General features: G+C 46.3%; 1 protein-coding gene across 2 annotated transcripts; it reads left to right on the top strand.

The window, feature by feature from the left end:
* LOC144124949 (ornithine decarboxylase-like) lies at positions 1-25,554 on the top strand. 2 transcript variants are annotated; one of them, XM_077657913.1, is made up of 11 exons: positions 1-507; positions 2,271-2,403; positions 4,980-5,078; positions 6,418-6,517; positions 9,021-9,097; positions 9,710-9,876; positions 12,230-12,364; positions 12,559-12,724; positions 19,188-19,341; positions 20,438-20,541; positions 23,688-25,554. In XM_077657913.1, exons 2-11 carry the CDS (start codon positions 2,317-2,319, stop codon positions 24,060-24,062), a joined length of 1,464 nt encoding a protein of 487 aa, XP_077514039.1. In that variant the 5' UTR covers positions 1-507; positions 2,271-2,316; the 3' UTR covers positions 24,063-25,554. The 2 variants fall into 2 exon arrangements, with proteins under 2 accessions (XP_077514039.1, XP_077514038.1); XM_077657912.1 differs by having other exon boundaries at positions 8-507; positions 4,965-5,078; positions 23,688-25,553.
* The last annotated feature ends 225 nt before the right edge of the window (positions 25,555-25,779 follow it).

The following is a 25,779-nucleotide window of genomic DNA, read 5'->3' on the forward strand; positions in this document are numbered from 1 at the left end:
AGAGTGAGCGCGAACAACATTTATTTCCTAGCAGTCGCTGAAGGCAATTTCCTCAAAATGTCTGAATGTCTACGAGAGCGCGCATGCTCCATCTGCTGGAAATAGGGTCGCGAGGCAGCGCAACAACAATTTCGTTTTTTTCGGAGCACCTGGCCCGTAATCTTACGTTGCCGATAGTACGTAGGTATCCCGCGGCGTAGGTTACGGGAGGAGAGCCTACTAAGGCATATAATGAAGACAGTTTGGGGCCAGGGAAACAGCTGTAGTTATGCGCCAACTAACTGATGCCCTTTTATTCGTAGGACTTCCTCTCGATTCCCTCTTCTTGTTTCGTGTCACTTGTCCCAGCCGGATGTTGCAATATGTCTGTGTTTTTTTTTTAATGCCATGGTGGAGCGTTTGTTTTTCAACCTTTCCGAGTGAATATAGGCTCCAGCTTTGACATGTGCAGCTTCAGTGTAGTCAGCGCTGTTCCTGGCGAGAGGAACAACAGTTCGCCCGACAAAGGTGAGTCCAGCATTCTCTGCTTAAGAATGGCTTGCATTTGGAATTACACCTGATAAAAAAAATTCTAACATTACTCTGGTTATGTATGGGAACGAGAAGAAATTTGTCTGTCGACTGCAATGCGTAAAGTGTTTAGCATTAGGTTTCTAGCAGATCGAGGCACAAAAATGGGGCATTGCGTTATGTTATCGACTAACAATGGCACAGTTTCGTTTTTTATTTGCCAAGTGCCGTTGTCATTAGCATACTACTTAGTGATATTATTTGGCTCGTTTTTTTTTTTAAATCAAAATGCAATAGGGTCGAGGTTTCAAGGCACAGCAGGTAACCTCAAGTAATGGACCCGATTTCGAAAAGCCTGTGTTGCTCCTTTCTTTTCTCGACAATTTCCCTAAGATAGCCGTGATGCACACGGTATGACGCACCTAATACACAATTTAATCAGTCCCTAAAATCTCTTTTCCTGGTTTACTTTCTATTATCATCCACAAAAATGCGTCCAGTCTTCAGCCGGTACGACTAATTCGTCCCCTGATTTACTGGCGACTTCGTGCCTAACGATTTCCCGGTTAAGAGGCCCTCGAGTAATAAAAAAAATCAGGATCGACTCAGTCGGAATCGGAAGGTCGCTCAGATTTATTTTGTCACGTTTCGGAAGACCGAACACCGCCCGTCCTCACTGTTAGTACGTATCAATTTTAAACAAATATTCATTGTTTTGAAATTGTGAAACTATATTCAAGCTTCAGGTTATGTGCTCATCACGTCTGCATCAAAGAGCAAACAAGGAAATTCGAAATTCATGTGAGCCTTGAAAGAACATTTTCCTTTCAACTGTTTCCATTCACCGCGCGTAGGCTAAGCCACGGGTTCTTTTCACTTGTTGAAACACCAGACGTCATTGTTGTCCGGTTTCATTACATAAAACTTTTTGTAGTGCTATGCCAAAATTAAGATCAAATCCCTGAAGATTTTACAGTGGCCTCATGTGAGCAACGAATGTCACTGTTGTTTATTGTCAGGCATATATGCCAGAACGGAGTAATCTCCGTCACTGCACCGGAAAGGTTCATTTCAAAGCATTAAAGCATATTTCTCTGAATAATCTAACACTGTATAGCTTGTGCCTCCACTGAAATTTATAGTTCGACCGTACTGCGCACTGGAATTTTAGATTGGCTTTTGTTCAAGTTGGTTCCTTCATAAATTATTTGATAGCTTCTTCTTTTCACTCAGAGTGCATTCCATTGGCTAGCTTTGACAAGCCCGTAGCAGTTTGTCAGCCTACAAACAAACGGTTGGACTAAACGTCAAAAGTCACCAGCAGAATCAAAGAATCGCTGAACCTTGCTCTGCCAGTCCCAGTACGATACACTAAAATACGTTCAAGCGAATGCCCTTTGGTCGAATGCTGTATAATGCTTGGCTAAGCTACCTTCTGCCAGCAGAAAAGTGGAGCAACAGCATTAAGCAGGATATAGCCGGGATGACCTTCATTAACTGGACAGCACAGGTGCAACGCGACTGACTTACGTTACGCCACTCTTTTAACTGCAAAAAAAAAAAACTGTGAGCCTGCCAATCGCTGTATTTATCAACATTTTGGCTAGAAAAATGGCGTTGAGTCTTAAGGTATACACTTCGCCATACCTATACATTAGCAGCCGTTAACCTGCACTTAGAAAAGATAGGCACGAAGACAATTTATCCCTCGCCTGCTTTCAAGGACACGGCCAGTGAAAAAGTTTTTTCTGATGGCGCAGGCTAGGTGGCTGCAGGCTTGGTTGGCAGCCGAATCCAGTGTCAAAGATGTTGTGGAGCCGAATTCTACTCTCTTCCGCTGGCGGAAGGACGTTCAAATCTGGTGCATCGATAGCGACGAGCAATGGGTCGTTGGTAAGCTTTTAACATATTTCTTCTTTATTCAAGAATTGCGTTGCATTGCCCGAAGGCTTTACACCAGAGCGGTTAGAGATTGGCAACAAATACATTTTCATTAAGAGGTCTGCATTTCCGAAAGTCGGTTTCAGCGTTACACATTTCTCCGAAAAAAATTATTCGCAAACAAATCCTTCCTGCACGGTAGTCTCGAATTTTACAAATGTCACCACACCATTTAAAAACGGCGTGGTCACAAAAGTTTGCAATTAGCCCTGCTTCTTCGGTTTAATACTAAGTACAACAACTGTAAACGTAAATTTCGTCTTCGAGAAAAAAGGGTTGCCTTGGCGAATTATTTTTCATTATTATGACTATCTTTCTGTCTATGCCTACTAAAGACGAACCTTGCAGGCTTGTTGTGAATTTTTGTCCAGTATGTCGACTGGCAATTTCTTGCACGTTAACATACAATACAGCCATATTAGATAATTATTAGATAATAGGTCGAAAACACGAGAAGAAAGGCCGTTTATTATTTTAGGCTTGGCCTCTAACATCTTAGATTTATCTGAATGAAATTCAGTGCCCTATGAACTTTGGTAGCCATTTGATCAACGCGTGCATTCTATCAGAGTCGTTCAACTTTATAACAGCTAAGTACGTATATGTACACTTCTCGTTATTCTATTCATTGATCATGCACCAAGCTTGAATCGTATTATTTTTTTTTTGTGAAAACGGAAGTGAGCACTGCTTCCTGTATTGAAAAATATTTTCAATTTCCAACACCAAACATGGACAAGTGTTAAGTCAGTTTGGAGTTGAACAACATTCCTCATTTTTCTTTACAAAACGCAGACGTCTGCACAGCGACCTATATGCTTGTAGATATGTCGAGAGTGAAATATCATTTATATGTATTAAAAACAGGAGTGATCTCAGAATCGATCCCTGTGGGACTCCTGATCTCATTTCAGCATAATCTGAACACTTCACATTTAGGACTACACGTTGGCGGCGCTGGAACAAATTGTTTTGAATCGGTGTTATTACAGCTGTGTCCAAGCTTAATATTTTTAGTTTATAGTGAAGGAACACGTGTGATGGAGTGTCAAAAGCTATTTGAAAATCAGAAAATATAGAGCCTGTTTGACCTCCGTCGTAAAATTTAAGTTGTTGTCTGGTACAATAAAATCTTTTGCGGAGCCATTTTTTCCTCTATTAACTAGTATTTACTAGGTGATCGATTTCATTAGTGTATTATAATATATTCGTTATATAATATAAATGTGTTCAAAACGTTTACATGAAACAGATGTTAAATAAATGGGCATGCAATTGGTGGTATTCTTTCTTGGCCCGTGTTCATAAATTTGAACTACAGGAGCTATTTTCCAGTAGTCTGGTAAAAGACCTGCATTCAAAGATTCAAAAGATATAAGATATAGATACCGTGCAAAAGGAATACCACACTGATTTGGCAACGCGATGATTGACCGTATGGTTTTGATTCATCAGAAGCCCAGTTTATTTCAACCGGCTGCATTAATGGTGCATAAATTGCGTACCGCTGCTGTCTGCTTGCATCCTTAGAGAAGAAAATGGTCAGAAAGTAATCAATGAAATAGACTGGCTTATGGCGTCGTCTGAGACGTATCTCAGAATAATGCCTCAGGATGATTGCAAAACATAGACTTAAAACCCTTGTCTAGAGTTAAATGTCTGAAAAGCTCATGAAGTCAGGTGGTGTATGAAGAGTTTCGTTGATAATTTGCACCATTGACGTCAAAACGATTACTGCACTTGAATCGCATTGACCTGATTCATTAATCGTTGTGCCGAAGAAGAGCAATGTATTTTTAAAGCTGGTTCACCCATTCATCCCTGCATGTATAAGCACTTTACTCCCGTCGACCTCTTTATGAATGTTTTTACCACCCTTTTATATTGGCCGGCATTGTTTGCACTTAACCGGTCTAGATGTTAACTATTTCACGAACACTCTGGCCCAACATTGTACGTTGCTACGTTTGTTCCTAACCCCCTTTTAATCTAATTTTTTTTCTCTGGCAAAGTGCAAGAAATATATGTATTCAACACATATAGAAACTGCCCAAATTACCGACTCATCGAGTGCTGCATCGCATTGAGTTCAATTCTTTTCAATCTACATTTTAAACGGTACACTACATTTCATATAGTGCTACTGACACCAGTTGCTGCTTCGAGAATAGGCTTATGCAACCTTCTTTAGGTACATTTTCAGCGTTCCTTTTATTGCGCATCCCCAGATGCCTCAGTCTACCGTTTAGCCAAATGGCCATGGGCTTAGTTGCCTTTGATCCAAAAAAAGCCAATCAGCACAAGTAGCAGGAACAGAGCCCACACTACCACACGGTTCACAGTTTGTTCCCTGGCTTCGAGAAGTAGCCTGCACGTCTTTCAAAATCTTCTCTGAAATTTGCTTGTCACCAATCAGTACAAGGAAAGCTCCGACCTTCACAGTTAATTGCTCGCTGTAGCCTGCACTGAACTGCACATAAAAGAATCCAAAAAAAAGTCATCATTATTTTTAGTTTCTTCGTTTCAAGAGTTCCAAGACGCTGCCAGCTCAGGAGACAGAAGACGGGACATTAATCTACACTCAAGGTGCAATGCCTGACGTCGCACGTGACATCCTTTCAAAGCGGGTAAGCAAACTTTACAAGCAATAAGCAATAATATTCCAGACTTCGTTAAATTTGTATGCAAAGAGAAAACAACGCCAAGCGAAAGGCGCATAGGCTAATCTCCTCCTCCCGTAACAAAGTTTCACAATCAAGGACAAATGCATAGAAAACGCAGTTTTCCGCGAATTGTTAGTGATAAACATTTTGTGTAGTTAGCAGCGCACTCATTTGTATCACTCTTCGTCATGGCCACAAGAAGTCATGTCACTGTCATCAAACAGCCCGGCAACTCTCTCATCAAACTGCGGACATTTAATCAAGCTTCTAAATAAAAATTATGTGAGTCTAATGCGCCTTGCCCACACGAAAAGAAAACTTGATTGAAAAGAAGTTTGGTGCTGATGGCATCAAATGTGTGTGCACAGACTTTAATCACCCTTCTAACCACATCGTGACCGATCATGACCCTATTTCTTTTCCTCCTCCCCTTCACCAGTGCAGAGTAGAAGGCCAGATGTCACTCGTTCTGGCCGAACTCATTGCCTTCGTTTGATTAAATTTATCTATCCATCTTGCTTTTGAAGTTATGCTTGATATCGATAGGAAAATTAATCAATCCTACCATACCGGCGTACTATCATCACCGCCATAAATATCGGCCATAAATTTCATTCACTGTCGTTTAGAATTCTGCTGATTTCTTGCTTGTTTACATCGCGATGATGAGCTAATGACTGGGTTTTCTACCTTAAGCAGCAATGCTTTAACCCCTCATGTAAACCCCTATCTAGGTGCATTTGAGGAATAATAAATAAATATATATATATATATATATATATATATATATATATATATATATATATATATATATAAATGGCACTTTACATCGTTCTAGGTTGTCGCAAACAACGGCTGTTGTTCAGATATTGCCTCGTGTTTCGCCCCAAGGCTGCCGAAATTCTGTTGAGGCAAAAACCCCACAAAAGACATTATATTCTTTGTTTCCGTGAAGTTCGCACTCTACTGTTTACGTGTTTGTCTCAGGGCGTATTATTCCAAAATTTAGAGCATTACGGAGCCGCGGTGGCTCAGTGGTTATGGTGCTCAGAAGCTTACCCCAATGACGCGGGTTCGATCCCGGCTGCAGAGGTCGCATTTCGATGGAGGCAGAACACTAGAGGCCCGTGTACTGTGCGATGCCGGTGAACGTTAAAGAATCCCAGGTGGTCGAAATTTCAGGAGCCCTCCAATATGGCGTCCCTGAACAATTCAGTCGCGTTGGAGCATTAAACCCCGTAAACCTAACCGTAGACATTTAGAGTATTACGAAGGCCTGCCTAACTGCACTGACATTTCAAAGCACGCAGATAATGGAGCTTTCTTCGTCTGTGACCTACGCGACATGGCAAAGAAAGTTGAACTTTGGCGGGAATTTCTACCGAGGGTTGCACCTTTTTATGGTGAGTCATTTTCTATTTCATATTATGTCCTCTAGACTTCATTGTCTGTGGTGCGGTATTGACAGTAAGCGAAGGCGATTTTGATCTTTTTTTACATGTATGCACTGAGTGAGCATCTTTAAGTGCGAAGCTGTCCAAAGGCCGCTATGTTTTCATTTTCTGGCATGGTACCAATTTTCCAAAGTTATGCGACAGTTGGTAGAAAACAAACTCGGTCGCCTGAGATGTGAGCAAAGACAAAATGTGCAAAACATTTCTCAAAAGAGATCAGCATAACACACAGGCTACTAAAACGAATAATTTTTATAGTTTACAAGAACTTGGCAAAATACTGTATAATTTGCTATAATAAAACCTCAAATACAAATATCAAATAATAAATTAATTAGAACTTAATGCAATGATCAAAACTTAATCGTCCTTTTTTCTCAAGGTGTTTATTGCAATAATTTTGTTGGCGGCACTCTTGAGCCATGATTCAGGGTGTTCAAAGTAAGGAAATTAATCCGCACAACAAGGCACAGAAGTAAAATTGGTAGCCTTTTCAAGTTTCAGCTTGCCTGTGCGAATTAATTTTTATCAATCACAGCCATGTGTAGCCGTCATCATCACTTGTTTTCCGGTTTTACAACTGGAATGTGGTATGCACGGTTGAATGTGCCAAGGCGATGCATGGGCTATCAGAGACGCAGTACTGGAGGACTCCGAATTAATTTAGACTGCTTGAGATTCATTAATGTGCGCTGACATCACACAGAGCCGAAGCATTTTTACATTTTGTCTCTATTAAATTGCCAGGATTTGATCACGCGGCCTTGGGATCAGAAGCCGAAAGACAAAGCTCCTCAGCCACCGCGGCGAGCCAGTTGTGCAGCTGTTGTACGCTGCTATTGGATACTTCTTCAGTTCCTTCTAGTCGGAAAGACTATCCTCGCACTTGAGCACAAATAAAATAGTCTACATTAGCCCTTAACATTAATTTTGCCCCGTCGCAATGGCTGGGTAGTTAAGATGCTCGATTGCTGAGTCAGAGGCTCCCCTGTGCAGTGTGATATCAGAGCGTTTTGAAGAACACAAGGTGGTCGAAATTATTCCGGAGCCCTCCACTACGGCGTCCCCATAGCCGATGTCACTTTTTTATTTATTTATTTTGACAGAACTAGTACGTATAGTGCAACGAGTACGTACATTGGGAGATTGAACCCTACACACTATTCTAAAGAGCTGTAAAACGCTCATATAGTATGATGCGTCGAACACCGTAAGCAGAATGTGCTTTTAAGATGTGCTTTTCCAATTGATGCTTTCCTATTTTATTCTTTTGCATTTGGGCTTTTTATTTTTCGACCCATCACGTTACCTGTAAGTTGCGCTAATGAAATTCGCTTTTGTTTGGCTTCCTTTCATGACTCGCTAAGCATTGTCTGCTTTACGTTTGCTCCATTTACAGACCACTTTCCTTACGCTGGCGTTATGGCTTGCATTTGATTTTTTATGCTATTGCAGTTGTTACATTTTGCATATTTCACCATATTTTGGCGCGCCACGTAGAATCGGCATATAACGCTCGCTCGCTCGCTCGCTTCCGGCAACGCGCTTGCTCTGCTGTGCACTCGCTGCTCTCGGGGGGGGGGCGTCTTTGCGGCCGTCTCTACGCCTCCGCCGATGCAGATTTTCGCTCTCGTCTCTCGTTGGGGGCTAGCTCTCGCACTCGGCTGGCTGCCAGCCCCGGAAGGTCATTCCGAAGGCTATTTCATTCATACCGCTTAACCAGTAAACTTGAAAGGGCTTATAAGAAACGTCAAACGAGTTTGAACGTCATGTAGAGTTCATGCTGTTTGCGGTGGCATGAAGGCGACCCCATGGCGTTGGAGTCGTGGTCAAGTGCAAGGAGAGTGAGGGGTCAAATAACCTGCTAACTTATTGACATCACAGTTACTACGTCAAAGGAGCCCTTGATCGCATTCTTCTTAGTTTATATTCCCATGGCATCAGATATCAAAGGTTTGGAGTCCGTTCCACTTCCATCACGAGGCCAAGATATTTCAATAGGCACGCTCACCAACGTCGACGACATCGCCGCCGCAGCTGAGCCCCAGGTGACGTGATGGTAACGTTATTTCGTGCAAATGATGGGACCGTGCATTTTTTTCCGAATCATACGGTCAGCAGCCACATCATCTGGTCCCAATCACATGAACTGACTACATGATCATGTTGTAATTTCAAGCGAATGGCATTGTCTGCATAAAACAATCCTACTGCCGCAAAGTTACGTTGCAGGAGTGTGAACTTCTGGGACAATGAACATTACCCCACCGATAAAACTACTATTGGCGACCTGTCCCGTTTATGTAGCCTTTGTTGCTCCTTTCTACACCACCTTAAACTGGCGCTCTGTGTTATTTTTATTTTTGATAGCGCTGTAAGTTTTTACCGAATTGTTACCTGACGACAAAACTAACGCAATGTGCACTATTTTTCATTACTTTCCCACTCTCAGCGATTAAGGCTTGCCGAGATCCTGTCGTGCTCAACGGGCTCAATACATTGGGCGTCAACTTTGATTGCTCTAACAAGGTACTGTGGACCAATCTACGTTACAACTGCGCCTGTATCCTCCTACAACATAAGCTTATCCACGTTCTTAAAAAAATTATATTCGCTTAATTAAGAACAACAAACTTCTACAAAATACTCACTCTGCATCCGACATTATGAACTTAAGGTGGGCAAGAAGAGTTCGGCACCTCGGCGAATTGTAATTTGCGAAGTACGCTACACTGAATAGCAGGTTCATGCCTGCATCTTTCCGCACTGCACTTTCTTATTTCTTTTTTTTTACCATCAACGGCAAATGCATACGTTCGGCATGTTTGTAGAACCGTCTTTCACATGAATACTTGTTCACACCTGCTAGTGCCGTTGCGACTGGCAGCAAGCACTCCACGCTTTGCCCTCAGAACCAGGCGGAGATCAAGCATAGCTGGTATGACGAATTGTAAGCGGCTAAGGCCTTAATAATTAATGACCAAATCAGTGTATCTCGCCAACAAAGCTGGCTCCGAAAAATAAAGTTCAAAGTTCTGGGACTGAATCTAGAACAGAAAGTAAGTTCCCGCTCTTGAACTGACAAACGTATTTTGTTATGAAGCACACAAAGACACTTGTTCAGCTTTTGCTTCCTTTCAGGGAGAGCTAAGCGCAGTTCTGAACATGGGCGTGTCCCCAAGTCGCATCGTGTACGCCAACACAGTCAAGAGCCCGCCAGACATTGAATTTGCTCACCACCATGGAGTCCGACTCATGACGTTCGATTCCGCCGAGGAGCTCGCCAAGGTCAAGGATAAAGGCGCAAGGTACAGTGAATAACATCGCTAGAAATCGGTACAATGGGCAAGCTAAACTGCAAGAACAGTTTAGCTTGCCCATTGTAACGCACCTATCTGTGCCCCATGTACGCGCCTCTTTCATTTCTCTTCATCCCTTCATTGAGTGTACGGTTCAGGTCGCCCATGAGGAGTGAGACAGCTCGCACACCTTTCTTCAGGACGTCCTTGTGCTGTCGCCATCTGTGTGGCCATATTTGTTTTATTTTTAAACCTGCTAGTGCGTACATTGTATGTTTCCCCTTCTAAATACAGCAGCTTTGCACTGGCCCACGAGATAGTGGGTTGCAGGTGGCGGTGGTGGTGTTAATGTACAGGTGGGACTAGTCTTAGACTGGCCTGCCGACCAGTCCATCGAGCCAGCATAGCGCCTGCAAAATAAAACATCAATTAATTTTAAGAATTGAGCGCTTATAAACACATGGTTTTGGTTGGCTGGTACTGCAAGACCGTCGTATTTTCGGCTGAGTTCAGGGATTCGTTTGGCTGTCATTCCGCATTGCTTTTGAGTGTGGTTCGCAATCATGCAGCAATAAAAATTTACCGAAGACACTTTAGACTGCTTACTTGTGGGAATTTGCAGATGTTTAGTTGCGTTTTGAGAGCTGAGTCTTTTTTTCAGGCGATGAGTATCTTCTTAAATATAACACCACCCAGCACACGCACAAGCGCGCGTACGGCACCACCCGGAACGCTGTACGACGAAGTTTCATCACCATTTTGATACGAAAGTCTGGGAAGGCGTACCAATGAAGGCGCATATGACGCTGTTTGGAATCTCTATCGCAAGCTCGCCTCCAAATTGACTAGCGCACGCAAGCTATATGCAAAGAGAAATCGTATGACACCACCCGGAACGATGTAGAACAAACAGATGCGTCACAATTTTGATACGAGTGTCCGGAAAACTGGTGCCACGTGGAGGTCGGTCAGTGGCCACTATATAGAGAGGAACTACATGAATAGGACTGTCTAAAGTGGTGGTGCCCGGGTTGCAATTGTGCGTCATACAGCCGCTAGATGAAGTCACCCTTTTTTCATGCATTTTTCTTGCCATGTCTGGAATTTTCTGTACCGTATGCGAGTGCACAAACACACGCTGCCAGCTTTGATCGAAATGGGACTAGTAATGCTTTCGCATTAAACATGATCGCTTCGCATATCACAGGCACATGGCTGGCTATAAGCGCCTTTGATTTCCTTTTAGACTTCTCGACACGGAAGCTGGCAGGAGAGACATGAGACACACAGAATGCACTAGCAGCCAGCTGAGCACGGGCAGCCCAACACCGGGAGCATTATTTTACCAGTTTTAGCAGTTTTCTTAAGTATGAGGAGAATATATCAGCATTCAAAGAAGAAAAAAGAAGCGCGGCCTGAAGTTCAGACCATTGACAACAGTATGCTCATGCTATTTTCGTTTTATTCTTACCTTTCGCTTTCATAGCCTTCAGAATTGCGCGTCGTAGATCAGTCCGCCTCTGCTACACTACACTACACTCCTACACTACGCTACAGACTCTCCTACTACTGTATGCCGCGATGGCCGCTCTCACTACCGTATTGTACCTGATGTGCTAGGGTGGCCCTGCAAGTCGTCATGTCGTATGTGCTGAATTTTGTCTCGCTTGAGATATATATGGCACGTCAATATAAGATGTTGTAGAGCTGCTGTGCAGTGTTCGTGGCAGTGGGTGTATGTGCTGTGTATAATTGTTTTGTGCATGGCAAGAGACCTCTTGTGAAATATGCACGCGGTGTACGCGCGTAATTGCTTCAGCACCTACAACCCCATCCCTTATAATTCCACAACACCACCTCAGAACCATCCTTCCCTTCCAATAAAGATTTCGTTGATTCATTCATTCATTCATTCATTCGTTCATTCATTCATTCATTTATTCATTCATTCATTCATCCATTCATTCTTTCATTCTTCTCTTTCAGATGGCAAATGTGCACAAGCAGGCTGGTTTGTCGCTGTGTTCTGTTGAATATGTAAAAAAAATGTGACTAGATTTTTGCAGTGCGTGGAGAAAACTAAACTTCGAATTTTTGATTTTAAAGTAAGGCATTTTTGCACAGAGTGCGACCTTATCGAAAACTTAGGCTCCGGTATTAAACCGCGCAATAATTACAAAAACCTGTGTTGGGACGTTGGCGTTGCCGTCTAGTGGCCTCATCAAATACAGCATAACGAAGATTTAGGATTCATCTTTCTAATCATCGTTCCAGCGAAGGCAATCATACACTTCAGCTCTTGTCGCAAGCAGTCATAGTTCTCGGGAAATAACTCCATTATTCTCCGATATTTTCTTTTCAGGCTACTTCTGCGAATACAAGCGGACGAGACTGGATCGCAGCATTCGTTCAACACTAAGTTCGGCTGCACATTCAGCGAGGCGAAGAGCATTCTTCAGCAGGCTCAGAACATGGGATGCAGCGTCGTCGGCGTATCGTAGGTGCTTTCTTACGTAATAGCATCTCTTTCAGCTTGTCATCGATAAAATGGATGAAATTCATTCAAAGCCCTCCACGTTCACAGAAAAGTGTATTTAAAAGACACACAAGTTCCACTGGAGGCTGAAAAGATATTTACTCTAATGCTTTCATTTACCTACCTATCGTACATTCCACGTTCCTTTTGTGCAGATTCCACGTTGGTTGCGCCTACCAGAGCACGGAGATCTTCTCTCACACCATCGCAAGGGCGAAAGCGATCTTTGATGTGGCTGCGAACATGGGTTACAATATGACCGTGCTGGACATTGGTGGCGGTTTTCCGGGAGGTTTGAGAAGACAACACTACTTCCGTAAAGTACGTATCAGTCTCAAGCACAATACGTTGCGGCTTTTAAGCTCCTTTCTCAATGCGCTCACGTGAATGAAAATCACAATGATCGCTGTTTTTAGGCTTAAAGTATCTTTCGTTCATGGCATGTGAAAATTCAGCAAGTAAAGCTTTCTTCGTTCCTTCATTTTTCAATGCTTTCAGTTTTATAGTTTTGAAGATAACTGTCGTGGGACTGATAACCGTAGAAAAAAAAGAACATAAAACATTGCCGCCTGATTTTCGAATGTTTTGCACACTCCTTTGATTCCCTATGAGTGTCACTATTAATCAGTGTGAGCGCAGTAAGCTTTTTAAAAGTAGTTTTCTGCTGCACGTAAGAAGAGTTAGTCATAAGCATGAGAAAGTTCATGCATCGTTTACGAAAGGCTTCTCTCAGTCACAAATGACAGTATTCTCATTCGGTTACATTGTGCTGGCTTTCATCATCATCATCATCATCATCAAAACGTTTATTTCCACCGAAATGAAACTCCTTTTTGGACCCCCGGCACGCAGGCCAAAGGGAGCCCTACTTAGGAGCCTCGCAAACTAAGGTCTGGTGAAGACACATTGTCGCTTCACGGCCTCAGCCGCCAGGCGGATGGCTTGTCGCTGCTTAGCGGGGTCCTCGCTCCGCAGGAAGGTCTCCCAGGCTTCTCTATCTTCTATCTTTTGCTCGGCGCCCGGGCTTCCAGCACATTCCCACAGGACATGGTCGAGAGTGCCCCTCTCCCCGCACGTTATACAATATTGGCCTTTCTCCTCTTTGGAGATTGTGATGTATACCCAGAAGGGGCTTATATGATTCCCCCCTTGCAATCTTCTCCACGCAATTGCCTCCTCTGTTGCGAGGGAACGGTCGGGCGGCGGATAGACCCTCCTGCTCAGCTTATAATGTTCCGTGATCTCGTGGTATGAAATTAGGCCATCTTTCATGTCTATGCGAGAGGGCTGCTCTGCGGCCGCCCGGTGATAGAGAGCTCGGGCAAGCTCGTGTGCAGCCTCATTTCCAGCAATAGACTCATGCGCTGGGATCCATATTATCTCTATGTTACGTTCTATCGGCCTCGCCTCGAGGACGTGTTTGGCCTCTTCCGAGATTCTTCCTTTCGCGAAGTTTCTTACTGCAGTTTTGCTGTCACTTAAAATCGTCGTGGCCTTGGTACCGACGCAAGCGAGCGCTATTGCCAACTCTTCCGCCGCATTGGCATCTCTTGTGCGGCTCGAAGCCGCTACCGTTGGTACTCCTGCCCCGTCGACCACAGCGGATACAGCCGCCCCGTGCTGTCCGCACGCCGCGTCTACGTACGCCACCTGGTCTGCCGGTCGCTCCTTCAGCTTCCTCTCGTAGGCCTTAGCCCTATGTTCTCGCCTTTCCTTGTTATACACGGGGTGCATGTTCCGCGGCATAGGTGGGACGCATATCTTGGCCCTGATTCCTGCCGGGATGTTTACCATCTTGTGCGTGCTACTTTCTGGCCGGATTCCTACCCATTCGAGTATTGTCCTGCCCGTTTCAGACTGGCCGAGCCGTTCTAATTGGGATATTCTCACCCCCTCTGCCAGCTTAACCCATCTGTTGTGTACCCCCATTTTTTCAAGCCGCTCCGTCGACGTAGATGTCGGGAGTCCCAGAGCTCGCTTGGCGCATTTCCTCAATATTCTGTCTACCTTCTCTATTTCTGCCTTGTTCATGTTTAGGTACGGCATCGCGTAGCAGATCCGACTTATTACGTACGCCTGCGACATTCTCAGGAGATTCCTTTCTTTTAGTCCTCGCCCTTTTACCGCTACCCTCCTGAATATGCCTACCACTTGGTCTGCATATGTGGCTGATTTCTTTATGGTATTGGTGTTGTTGCCTTTCTTGTTGATAAACATGCCTAGTATCCTCATTTCCTCGACTCTGGGCACCTCCAGGCCTCCCACCACCACTTTAATTTCTACGTCTCTCTTGTTCCTGCTGTCGCTATTGTACACGAAGAGCTCCGACTTCTGCGGTGAGCACGCCAGGCCTCTTTCGGCTGCGTACTTCACCACTACGTCTGCTGCCCTTTGCAGACTCCACTCAATTTCCGCGTCGCTTCCGTTATTCATCCACATGTTTATGTCGTCCGCGTACATGCTGAATTTTAGATCAGGGATCTTGTTCAGCATAGCCGGGAGACCTCTCATCGCTATGTTGAATAAGAAGGGGGACAGTACGGCGCCTTGTGGGGTACCTTTGCTGCCCAGCCTTATGCTGGGGGACTCTGCGTCGTGGAATTTAATCACCGCCTTCCTCCCTTGGAGAAAGTCCTTGATGTACTCGTATGTTCTCTTGCCCACGTTTACCTCCTCCAGACCTCTGAGCACCGCCTCGTGTCGGACGTTGTCGAAGGCCTTCGTGAGGTCAAGACCTAGGATCACCTTGGCATCTAATCCTTTCTTGTCTACAATGTCATGTTTGAGTCTGAGCATTACATCCTGCTTGCTGAGCTTAGGTCTAAAGCCCACCATCTCGTGCGGCCAAAGGTTTCCATCTTCCATGTATCTCGTTTACCTCGTTTGCACTACGTGCTCCATGAGTTTCCCCACGCACGACGTTAGCGAGATCGGTCTTAGGGTTTCCAATTTTGGTTCTTTTCCCGGCTTGGGGATGAGAACAACCTCTGCATGCTTCCATTCCTCTGGCAATTTACCTTCCGTCCATACTTTGTTCATGTACCGCGCAATTGCATCTATCGAGTCGCCGTCTAGATTCCTGAGCATGACATTGGATATTTTATCCGGGCCAGGGGCCGAGCGAGTTTTTAGCTCAGCGATAGCTGCTCTGATCTCCGCTACCGTAATGTCCGCGTCTAGATCTTCATTTTCCGCTCCTCCATATTCTGCCTGTCGTACTTCTGTCGCGTCCCCTATGTAAATGTCCCTGAGCCTGTCCATCAGCTGTTTGTCCGTCCCCTAGAAAGCGTGTCTCGCTTTCACTTGGTTAGCGCTCGCTGCCTGTTTAGATTTTCCCGGGTCGAGGAGATGCCTCAATATATTCCACGTCTTTGCTATGCTCATGCCCCTTTCCATTTCGTCGCACCTGCCGTACCAATTTTGCTCGTTTAGTTTAATAGCATACGTTTCCATTTCCTTGGTGTGTCTGGCTAACGAACGCCTTAAATTTCTGTTCCATTTTTGAGACTTAAGTCTCTTCTCTAGCCTTTCCTTCTCCTTCCACATGCTCATTAGCTTGCTATCCATTATCTCCGGTGCATCCTCCCCTTCGGCTACTGCTTCCGCGTCCCTGGCATCTTCCCTCAGCTGTTTTTCCCAGTCTCTTATGTCTCCAATTTTCTTAGCTTTGTGGCTTCTGCGAATCTCCCGGAATTTGTCCCACTCCACTATTCTCGCCTGTTTGAGTTTCCTTAGCTTGACTCCTTCTCCCAGCTTCGTAGCTACGATGAAGTGGTCACTACCCAGATTTTCTCTGGTGTTTGCCCATTCTACCCTGCCTGCATTTTTACTGAAGGTGAGGTCCGGCGCGGTGTCTCTACTTACACTGCTACCTACTCTAGTGGGCGCACATGGGTCGGTATGCAAGGTAAGTCCGAGATTTTGGGACTCCTCAAGGAGATGTCTGCCCTTCGGATCTTGCCTCGCGTACCCCCATTCCTGGTGTGCCGCGTTAAAGTCCCCCACGATCACCAACGGGCTCTGGCCGGCCAGTTTGATGGCTTTTCTAAATATCGTTCCGAATTTAATTTTATTCTGCTTCGGGTTGCTATAGATGTTAAGCAGAAATATGCTTTTTTGCTCTCTTGCGTCCCGTAATCATTTCTAGCATTACCGCTTCTATGTCCCCCGTTCTCACTTCGTGCTCTAGGGTTGCTATATTCCTTTTCACCAGCGTGGCCACTCTGCATTTTTCCCCCTATCGCTATAGAAACTTTGGTATCCGACCAGTTTAACCTGATTTCCCCCAGTTTCCTGCAGCGCTATAGCAATTGGTTTGTCTTCTACATGTTGCACGTGCTGCTGTAATAGCACTCGCTTCCGTCGGTACCCTCGGCAATTCCATTGCCAAATGGTGGCGTTCTCTTTCTTACTTTGATTCCGGTCCATTGTTGGCAAAAACTACACTCTCCATATTCGCCATCCTCTCAGTGAGGCCGTTTAATGCCGCTAGGATCTTGTCCATTGAACCCTTAATGTCCCCTAGAGCGTTTAACCTTACATTCACTTCCTGCATCTGCGTTTCCAGCCTATCAATTTTGCTTCCAAATTTACTCGTTAGCTACCTCTCCAGCGTCACAAGGGGGTCGGTCTCGGCCGCCTTTCGCTTTATCGAAGTGGGTCTAACCACCTCCGTATCCATTTTCTCGTCTGCTTCTTCTATCTCCGGTTTCGCCTCCGGCAATTTTTGCGCTGCCGCTAGCGTGGGAGGCGCCACCGACGTCGGCTTATTGTTTACTAATTCTGCTATCATTTTCCTCAGCTCCGCAATTTCCGTTCCTTGCCTCTTTAATTCTGCCTCTTGTTTCCCTATCTTCGCTTTCAACTCTGCATTTTTCTTCCTCAGCGCTACTGTTTCTGGGTTAGCCTGGGTGACCTTGCTCGCGAAGCTTACCGCTTTCTCGGGCCCCGTCTTGGATAGGCTCGGGTCCTCCCTGGACGGCAGGCTCGGGAACTCCTTCTTGTCCGTGAGTCTCGCCCCGGACTCGGATCTCGAGGGTGTCCCGGATCTGGACCTTCCCTTGGGCCCGTCCTTGGCCTGCGCTGCTCCGTCTTTCCCATCTTCTCGTCTAGTTGCGTCTTTCGTCGCCACGAACGGCTTCCTATACATCTTCCTACACTTGCTGTCGCCCAGCATGTGGGCTCCCCCGCACAGCTGGCATACGGGGATGCACGTGTGTCCCTGCTCCGGATTCTCCTTGCCGCAGCCTCGGCACTTCAGTTTTTTTGGGTCTAGGCATACATCAGCCCTGTGTCCCAGTAGGCCGCATGTCACGCACACTTCTAGCTTCTTCTTGTACAACCAGCATTTCTTGAAAGATCCCAGACACTTCACCCTCCAAGGCACCTCGCTTCCCTCGAAGAGAATCAGCAGGGAGCCGGACTCCCCGAGTCTCCGTACGCCCAATATCGGCGGGTTCGCGTCACAGTCCAATGTTTCCCTGATTAGCTCCATACTCATGCTCATAGGAATTCCGTGTATGACTCCCTTGCCCGCGCCGTCCGGCATCGGTGCATGGTTGTTTACTTCCACCGTCTTCCCTCTGATTGTCAGTTTCTTGGCGTCTTGGTATTTCACAGCCCTGTCCTCGCTTGCTGATGCAACGAAGATGGTTTGTTGTGTCATGTTTATCGAGACCACGTCTTCCTTCATAAGCACCTTCGGATCCACCCCTGCTTCTTGCGCTAGTGCGTTCGCAACTTCAAATTCTTGCACGTTACCCCACGTCGCCGTTATGCCGCCGCTCGGTCTGAGGAGCAGCTTCTAGCGCCTTTTGGTAGGTCTATTATTTTCTTTTCCACCGCTTTCTCCGCCAGCTTCTTCCCTAGTTTGGGCTTGAATTTTCCTAGGCTAGGTTGCTGCTGCGCATTTCTGTTGCCGCCATCTTCATCCGGCATATACCTTTTGCCTTCTCGTTTAAACCAGCCGGTTTGAAAACCTGACTTTTCCGCTTCATCTTCTGGCGCCGTCATTTCGACGCAATCCTCCTCTCGTGCCTTCTCATCAATTGCCACCTCGGCCAGCTCCGGTATCTTGCGTGCGTCGGGGATTGGTGGTGGTGGTGGTAAAAACATTTATTAATTATAGAGAGAGGTGTTGGGTCCGTGACCTGAAGGGTCACGCCCTTACAACCACTAGGTGGGGATGCCTAGTCAGGCACCCCATTGGCGGTTGCCGCAGCCCGGGCACGCTGCGTTAAGGCCCTTTGGGCCTGGAGGGTGCAGCAGCCGGACAGGGTCGCCTCCCAGTCCTCTCGGGTGGGGTTTGGGATAGGGGGTAGGGATGGGTTCTGCTGGCAGGCCCACACCATGTGGTAGGTGTCCGACACCTCCCCACAGTGTGAGCACCGCCCGTCGGGGAGTCCCCGACCACGGTGCGATGGTTGGTCGAACGCTAGGCTTAGCGCTCGGCTCCTACGAGGCCCCACAGAAATGGCGATAAAAGCATGAAAACGGGCCTACCATCAAAAACTTGTATCCCTTCGAAGCTCCGTTGCTCCGGCAAACGGCTCTTGAAGTCTCAGAGTCCTCCGCCTTCAATATCTTCCGTTGTCGATCAAGTTCGCGGGAGCTCTTGCGGAGCACAAACCACCCGCGTTCCCCAATCGCATTCTTATCTTGTGCTGGCTTTTGGCAGCAGATAGATGACGTCGCCAGTTGCCGATGTCCAAGAAAGCTGGGCATGGTTGTGGGTCTTTAAAAAACTTGTACGAGATAGTATTTGTGTTTGGCTTCTATGATGCAGGTGTGCGAATCCATTCGTCTTGCAACTGATCTTCACTTCCCGGAATCTAGTGGAGTGCACGTCATCGCAGAGCCAGGGCAGTTTTTCGTCACATCCTGCTACGCCCTCATCGTCCAGGTCATCGGCAAAAGGCTACGCGAAGTCGTAGTAGACGGTGCGTATGTTGCTTACGTTATACTTATTGTTAGACATCTCCAGAGATCAGCATTTCCCGCACTTTTCGCCGTCTTTACTGGTAGGCAGTCACCAAAACAGCTTCACAGCTCCCGCAACGAGCGCATCTACTCACAAGCTCATCTGGACCCAATTGCCGCCTGCGGTCACGTGGTCTTTCGTGGAACATATTTTTAATGGCTCTGGGCCTTATGGGTAACATACTGTTTGTGATGCAGGTGCACCAGGGAGTTTTTTGCTGCGACATAAGACGACTGCAGTTCATTTGTTTACTCCGAAGACGTCCCTCACAAGACCCTCATTTAATATCGAAAAGAAATTCAAGTCGGTTACCCGTAAATAATCCAGGAGTGCCAGCACACTAGTTCACCAAATATTCGCATCAGCTTCGGCTGACTCTCGCATCTGCAATGCCTAAGAAAAAGTATCTGTGCAGAGAGACGACGACTATGACTATATTGATGTCTGCACGAGGTTAATATCTGTCTTTATTAGGCGTATAACATATTTCCGCCTACAACGTAGTTCCCATTAGTATGTGCCGGAACGTTAGACATGCAGAAAGAGGGTCCATGGAGGATTCGATTATTACCAGCCACTGGAATGTTTTTTCTGCGACAAATCCTGTTTTCCGACTTTTTCGATTTCACTTTTTGTTCACTAGGTCAACCAGGGAAGCGTTTCGGCTCGACATCAGCTATGACAGGTGGTGCAGCGGAAACCTTTTGAATAATGTCAACCAGTTATGGTTCTTCAATGCACTGCCGCTGCACAGAACACGGGTGTTTGTGCAATTCGCCTTCACAGCAACGCGGCAGGGATTCGGTACCAAATCCTTCTGCGACTAAGCCATTACGGCGGGTGCTGAATTGTGAACCTGACGCCATGATCTGTGTGCAATGTGCATCCAACAACAAGGGCTATTTTTGGCCTTTTTGAACCCTTAGCAAAGTGTATTGTCATGTGCATATTTTCGCTTTATTTTTCTTTACTTCAGATGTCCACTGTATCTCATTTCTTTTATCTCCATCACCGAAAGTGTTGCCGTTAACGTGTGAGTGTTTGTTTCTCCCCAGGGATCAGCCAGCCGCACCAGGAGTTGTTCATCAATGAAAGCAAGGACAACTGCGTATCGCGAAACCTTTACGACTACTTGGACGTCAGCATCTGGCCACTGCAGGTGAGCATATGGCGTCTCTGCGTAGAAACACTTCCATACCTGCCAAGAGGCCATATTCTGTAACGATTCATTCATTTCCCATTTCATTTCGCCGAGACGTCAATGTCATGAAAGCAACAGCAGCTAAGATAGCATACGCCATTTCTCAGATACAGCCGGTGTTGCCGCGGCGCGGCCGCTAGCCAGCTGGTTCAGCGGGCGCAGCTAGCAGCTAACGCGGTAAAAGCCCTGTAAACATGACCCCTTCCTGTTCGGGAGCGCAAAGCTCTTTATTGATTTAAATATTTACCACAAACAGCTTCCTGTTGCCGCATCTCGTCTGGCTCACCACACCCAACACGCTTCGTGAAATCGTCGCACAAATGGCGGCCAATTGTTTTTGCGCAGACTGGACAACAAGCGATAACTTTCGTCAGACGTGCCACCTGTGTCTTTGCGCTCCTTCATAAGTGGGCGTCGGCGTCAGAGTAACATAGGTTCTAGACGCCTTTATGCAAGTTGGCGGCATCGTGGGCATGTTTATGTCAAGAACAGCGCGACGTTTTCTCTGGTACCTTATGTCCCTGGGAGCAGCGAGAAATGGCAGAGGACCAACTGGAGTGAAAAAGAGACTGATCGTAGAAGAATACAGCCCCGGATGCAACTCCCGCAAACGTCACAGTCAAAAGATGTCCGAGTAGTTCGGCGTTATGGAGCCGTCTAACAGACACATAACTTTGTTAAACTGCTGCGGCTCCGTTCAATACGAAAAGTGTAAGTGGGTTCAGGACTAAGAAAAGGTGGTATAATTTCTGCAGTGCCCTTTCGAAGACAGCTGCATCACGCACTTCGTTACAAAGCGCAGCGAGCGTGGCCGAAGTTCAGTTTCGCAGAACTCCACGACACATTTTCCACATTCCTAAGTTGATCGATACAAGAGCACAACGACTACGCAGCGCATCATGCCTGACCTAGGGAGTGCACGCGCATGGCACAGTTATTTATTACCGCTGCAAGCCCACGCGAAGCGTTTTGAAAGGAGAACAGCACGTGCCGCATGCGACTAACAGCTCTCTCGGCATCGCGACAGCTGCGCAGCGAACACCTGTACGCTGCTTCCTTAATTGGTCAGAGCAATTACGTACTGTAACACGGCGTACAGCGGCATTCCTTCGGACTTAAAGGTAATTGTTTTATGCTTTTACCTGTGGAAACGGATATTCTATGAAGAGACTAGCGCAGGTGGGGAACGTTCAGCCTTGTTGTGAACACTCACCTCTCGTATCGTTTTCTGTCTCTCTGCAGTGCTTTGTCAAACTTTAAAAGAAAAATTTAAATCCGCTTTCTGCTTCTCTTGCCTTTGTTGCAAGTACCGCGTGTTAACGGGGGGCCTGAGCAATAATGACTGTCCATGGAAATGGTTTACAGAAATCACCGTTTACAAAGCCATCTCCCGCCTGGGCTGCTGTGACTGTGGTGGAATCACGCGCGCGTCATGATTTCCATGACCAAAGGCGGGATTTTTAAAATCAGTTGCGTATAAAACGCCTTTGTGTTCACTTAACCGCGTGTAATAAAAAATATGAAAGCTCAGAGGTGAGAAACATGCATTGTCAGTTATGCACGTTACTCAGTTAGCCCCGCAACGTTAAAGCAACGTTATCTGGCTTTGGTGAACGTTCATACAAATTTCTTTATGCCCTTCTTGCTAGCGTTTCTAAAACATTGCAACAAAATGTGGAAAAACATTTTACAAGCCTTAATGAAACCTTGAAGCAACTTGTGTTCAATTCTTGCTAAAATAACTAAGTAACTCTGCAAGAGCAGTTCCTCTAAATATGACCCACCACAACTTCAGTCTAGAATTTGCAGTTAAATGGGGAAACGAGTGTGGTATGCGACACAATGCACCGCAACTAATGCATGAAATTCAAACTTACATTTCAAAGAACAGCATGGCCTTAACCTTGAGTTCCCCGAAGTGAAGCGTGCGAGAGGCAAAAGTAGTGTGATAATGTGCATATTTTTTGTAGCAAAATTTTTTGTGTGTGCTTATAATCTGCAGCAGGCATTCTCTGCGATATTTAACTCAGAAGTTCTGGTAGTGGCAAATGTCACTACTGCAAGAACGGTGAGAAAAGATCCGAAGCACAATGCTTGAACATATTGGCAACGCTGTTTCATAGTTAAGGTTTCAAGTTTATAAGAACCTTATAATAACTATTGCTTTTTATGAGTATGATTTCAAAATTAAAATAAGGGGGTGTTTATCGTCCAACATATAGCGTTATTTATTAATTCTCACCATCAGCATAACAATCTAACGGAAAATGTAACATTATATTGTGACTTAAGCAGTTCATGTTCTGTCTTACCTGGGTACCAGGTGGTCTGTATAGGTCCATCTCGCAAGTAATGTTCGGAACAAAAATACGAGTTTGTAACGAGAATGGTTGCGTTAGCTGGCGCTAGACCTTGAAGGTATCTCAGCAAACTGGTTACATTGTGGCGGTAGATTGAAGGAGTGGGGAAGACGGGGCAAAAAGCTAAACAGACGATTGCGATGGTTGGTAATGCGAAACTCGAGCGCACCTCTTCACGGCCAGCAGGTGGCGTGATACGTTTCCAGCCCGCCTTCGGGATATCCCGTGGCAGCCACCTTCCGGTTGTCCATTCCTCCGCTCTCTCTGTGGCAGGTGGCAGCAGAGCGAAACGTCACGGCGACAGCGGAGGAATGTACAACTGGTCACGCTGACAACTCCGACGACTACGACACGCATTGCTGAAACAGGCACTTAAGAGCTGCGCTCTTAAAAGCCGCGAATTCTATCAATATCGATATCGAGTATTCGTGAATATCGGAATGACTCCTACTAAGGAGCGGGGTAGGAGGAGGATGCACGTTTTCTCTCTTAAAATATACCAGTGTAGAGAAGCTATGCACCTGTGGACGGAGTGACACCTTCACGTGATTCGAGACGTCAGCCGTTACTACTAACTCCAGAAATTATACAGTTCTGGCCTGGATGCCTTCAGCAAGGCGCATGTTTGGCGGAGTGCAATACATGACGTGGCTCTCGGCTGCCGCTGGCGGCGTTGTGTTCGCATATCTCACGCTTTTGTAAACACCTAAGCCATCTTTCTTTTCATGCCCCGTTCGCATCTAGGAACCGTTGGAGAGGCCGAACGACGTGCTGACGACCGTGTGGGGCGGCACATGCAACCCAATCGACTGCATCCAAGCCAGGAAGCCGCTGTTCGAGGCCCACGTCGGCGAGTGGCTCCTAATGGACAACATTGGCGCCTACTCGTTAAGCAGAGCTTCGGGCTTCAACGGGCTTCCTTTCGCACCAGTGCACTACATCGCGGCGGACGAAGACGCCTGTGCCGTCCGCCGCATACTGGATGCCTCACCGCTGCGTAGCGGGTACTGCCAGCCCGAAAGCGTGCTCAAAGAGGCCCTGCTGGCGCAGTGGCGAACAGAAACAACCACCCGTGACTCACGAGTTGCTGCGGCGGCGGCTGGTGCGCTGCAGTGTTGAGAGTGCATAATTGACATTTCTGTGCATGACCTGGGGCTGTCGACATAGATTTTGTGCATGACAGAAGATGAGGCGGGGCAGGCACTCCAAGCGCTGCGCTCTCTGGAGGGTGCCTAAACCGGGCAAGTCGTGACACTGCTGTGGCATGCAGGTCGTGACATGGCAAGTCTATGTTCGTGACATCCTCTGCGTGCGTGATTAAACAGAGGCAGTGAAAGACCCGCAGTGTGTTAGCTGTTGAACGTGCTGACATATCTGGTCTCTGTGCGACCTATGCTTCTGCTCGCACTAATGAGATCAGTAGCAACAGAAAGATGAGATCGGCATATATAATAATGGAAGCATGTTTTAACGACCCTCGTTTACTCAAGAACGTACGGTTATTTGCGAAAATATAGCACCATAAATTCTACACAGTCGATGAATATCGTGAGAAATCGGTGTATATGTTTGTTTAAAGTCTCATAAAATGATTTCTGACTGCATAAGTATCGATCGTCCAAACTCGAATTTTTGAAGCTGCAGCCCGCCGCATCTTCCCTGCGCATCTTAGCGCTTATCTGCGTTGTCCTGTTCGTCTGTCGTGTTTCTTCCGCGATACGTTTTTCATCATGAAGCATCACGCGTTATTCTGGTGTAAAGGTGATTTGAATTTGGTTAGGTTGCCTGAGTATATAGCGCCCTCTGATCGCTGGTCTACACAAGAACAAAAGGCAACACTTCCTATGCATGCCGCAGACGACACCATTGTCGCGCAGCTCCGTGCTACGGCGGATAAAAAGAAAATTTTTTTTACAGAGTAGAGAAAAATCCGTTGAAGAGAGAAGAAGAGCAGGCTGCCACTGACACCGCCGGGTTTCCTTGCTGATGAAGAATATAATGGTTTTCCTTTATTAAAGCACAGAAAAAAATTCTCCACCCCAGCAACACGCCCTCCGTAATTAAGCATGACGCCAAGAACTAAAGCAAGGCACAGAAGCATTCGACGTAGGTAAATAGGCGATGTAAATAAAGACGGCATGCTTTTATCTTACGTAACGATGCCGTACTAGCAATATTGCAGCCTTTGTAGCGCTTTATTGGCGCACGACATCGTTATGCACTCCAGTAGTGATAATGCCTGATTACCTCCTTCGCCGAATTCGTTTATTCATTTAATTGCAGTTAAAAGTTCCCCTCTGCGTAGGCTGGAGCGGCCAATTATGGCGAGCTTAGTTGACCAGCCACGATCTACTAAATGTTTCTTGCGCCTAGCGCTTTGAAGCAGCATAATTAAAGCCGTTAGCAGTCGAGGTAGACTTCGCACTAGCGTTTTGCGGATTCATTGACAAGGAGAGCAAGGCTGAGAGAGGGACGAACGCCCTCGCAGCGTCTGTTCTCGCAGTCGTCGGGCGTCGGACATCACCTGAGATGTCAGCGCCGCGATAGCAGAGAGGAGCCATTTCTGCTGCAGGTGCAGCGGCCTAGGATCTTTTGAGCAACCCTGCACATTGTCCATAAAGTTTGTCGTTTCCTGGACTCAATCCGCCCGCCCTGCTTCACCGACTCGGTTTTCCCGAACATAAGCGTCCTCGCGGGCCGAAGGTTCATGTAGCAGTCTTGCAGCACAGTTTCCCGACAACGGTTTGAAATAAGCTGCAATGCTACAATAGTAGGGCTGCAATCACAAAGCATCCAAATTTATGGCATGAAGTTCGCCAACGGCAATTACTGAACA

This window comes from Amblyomma americanum, chromosome 3, assembly GCF_052857255.1.
Source record: "Amblyomma americanum isolate KBUSLIRL-KWMA chromosome 3, ASM5285725v1, whole genome shotgun sequence".
NCBI classification, from domain to species: Eukaryota; Metazoa; Arthropoda; class Arachnida; order Ixodida; family Ixodidae; genus Amblyomma; species Amblyomma americanum.

Coding starts and splice junctions, on each gene's coding strand:
- LOC144124949 (XM_077657912.1), top strand. CDS start 2,317: ATGTTGTGGAGCCGAATTCTACTCTCTTCCGCTGGCGGAAGGACGTTC. Junction 5,079..6,417: donor GTGACATCCTTTCAAAGCGG/GTAAGCAAACTT, acceptor GACATTTCAAAG/CACGCAGATAATGGAGCTTT. Junction 6,518..9,020: donor GAGGGTTGCACCTTTTTATG/GTGAGTCATTTT, acceptor TCCCACTCTCAG/CGATTAAGGCTTGCCGAGAT.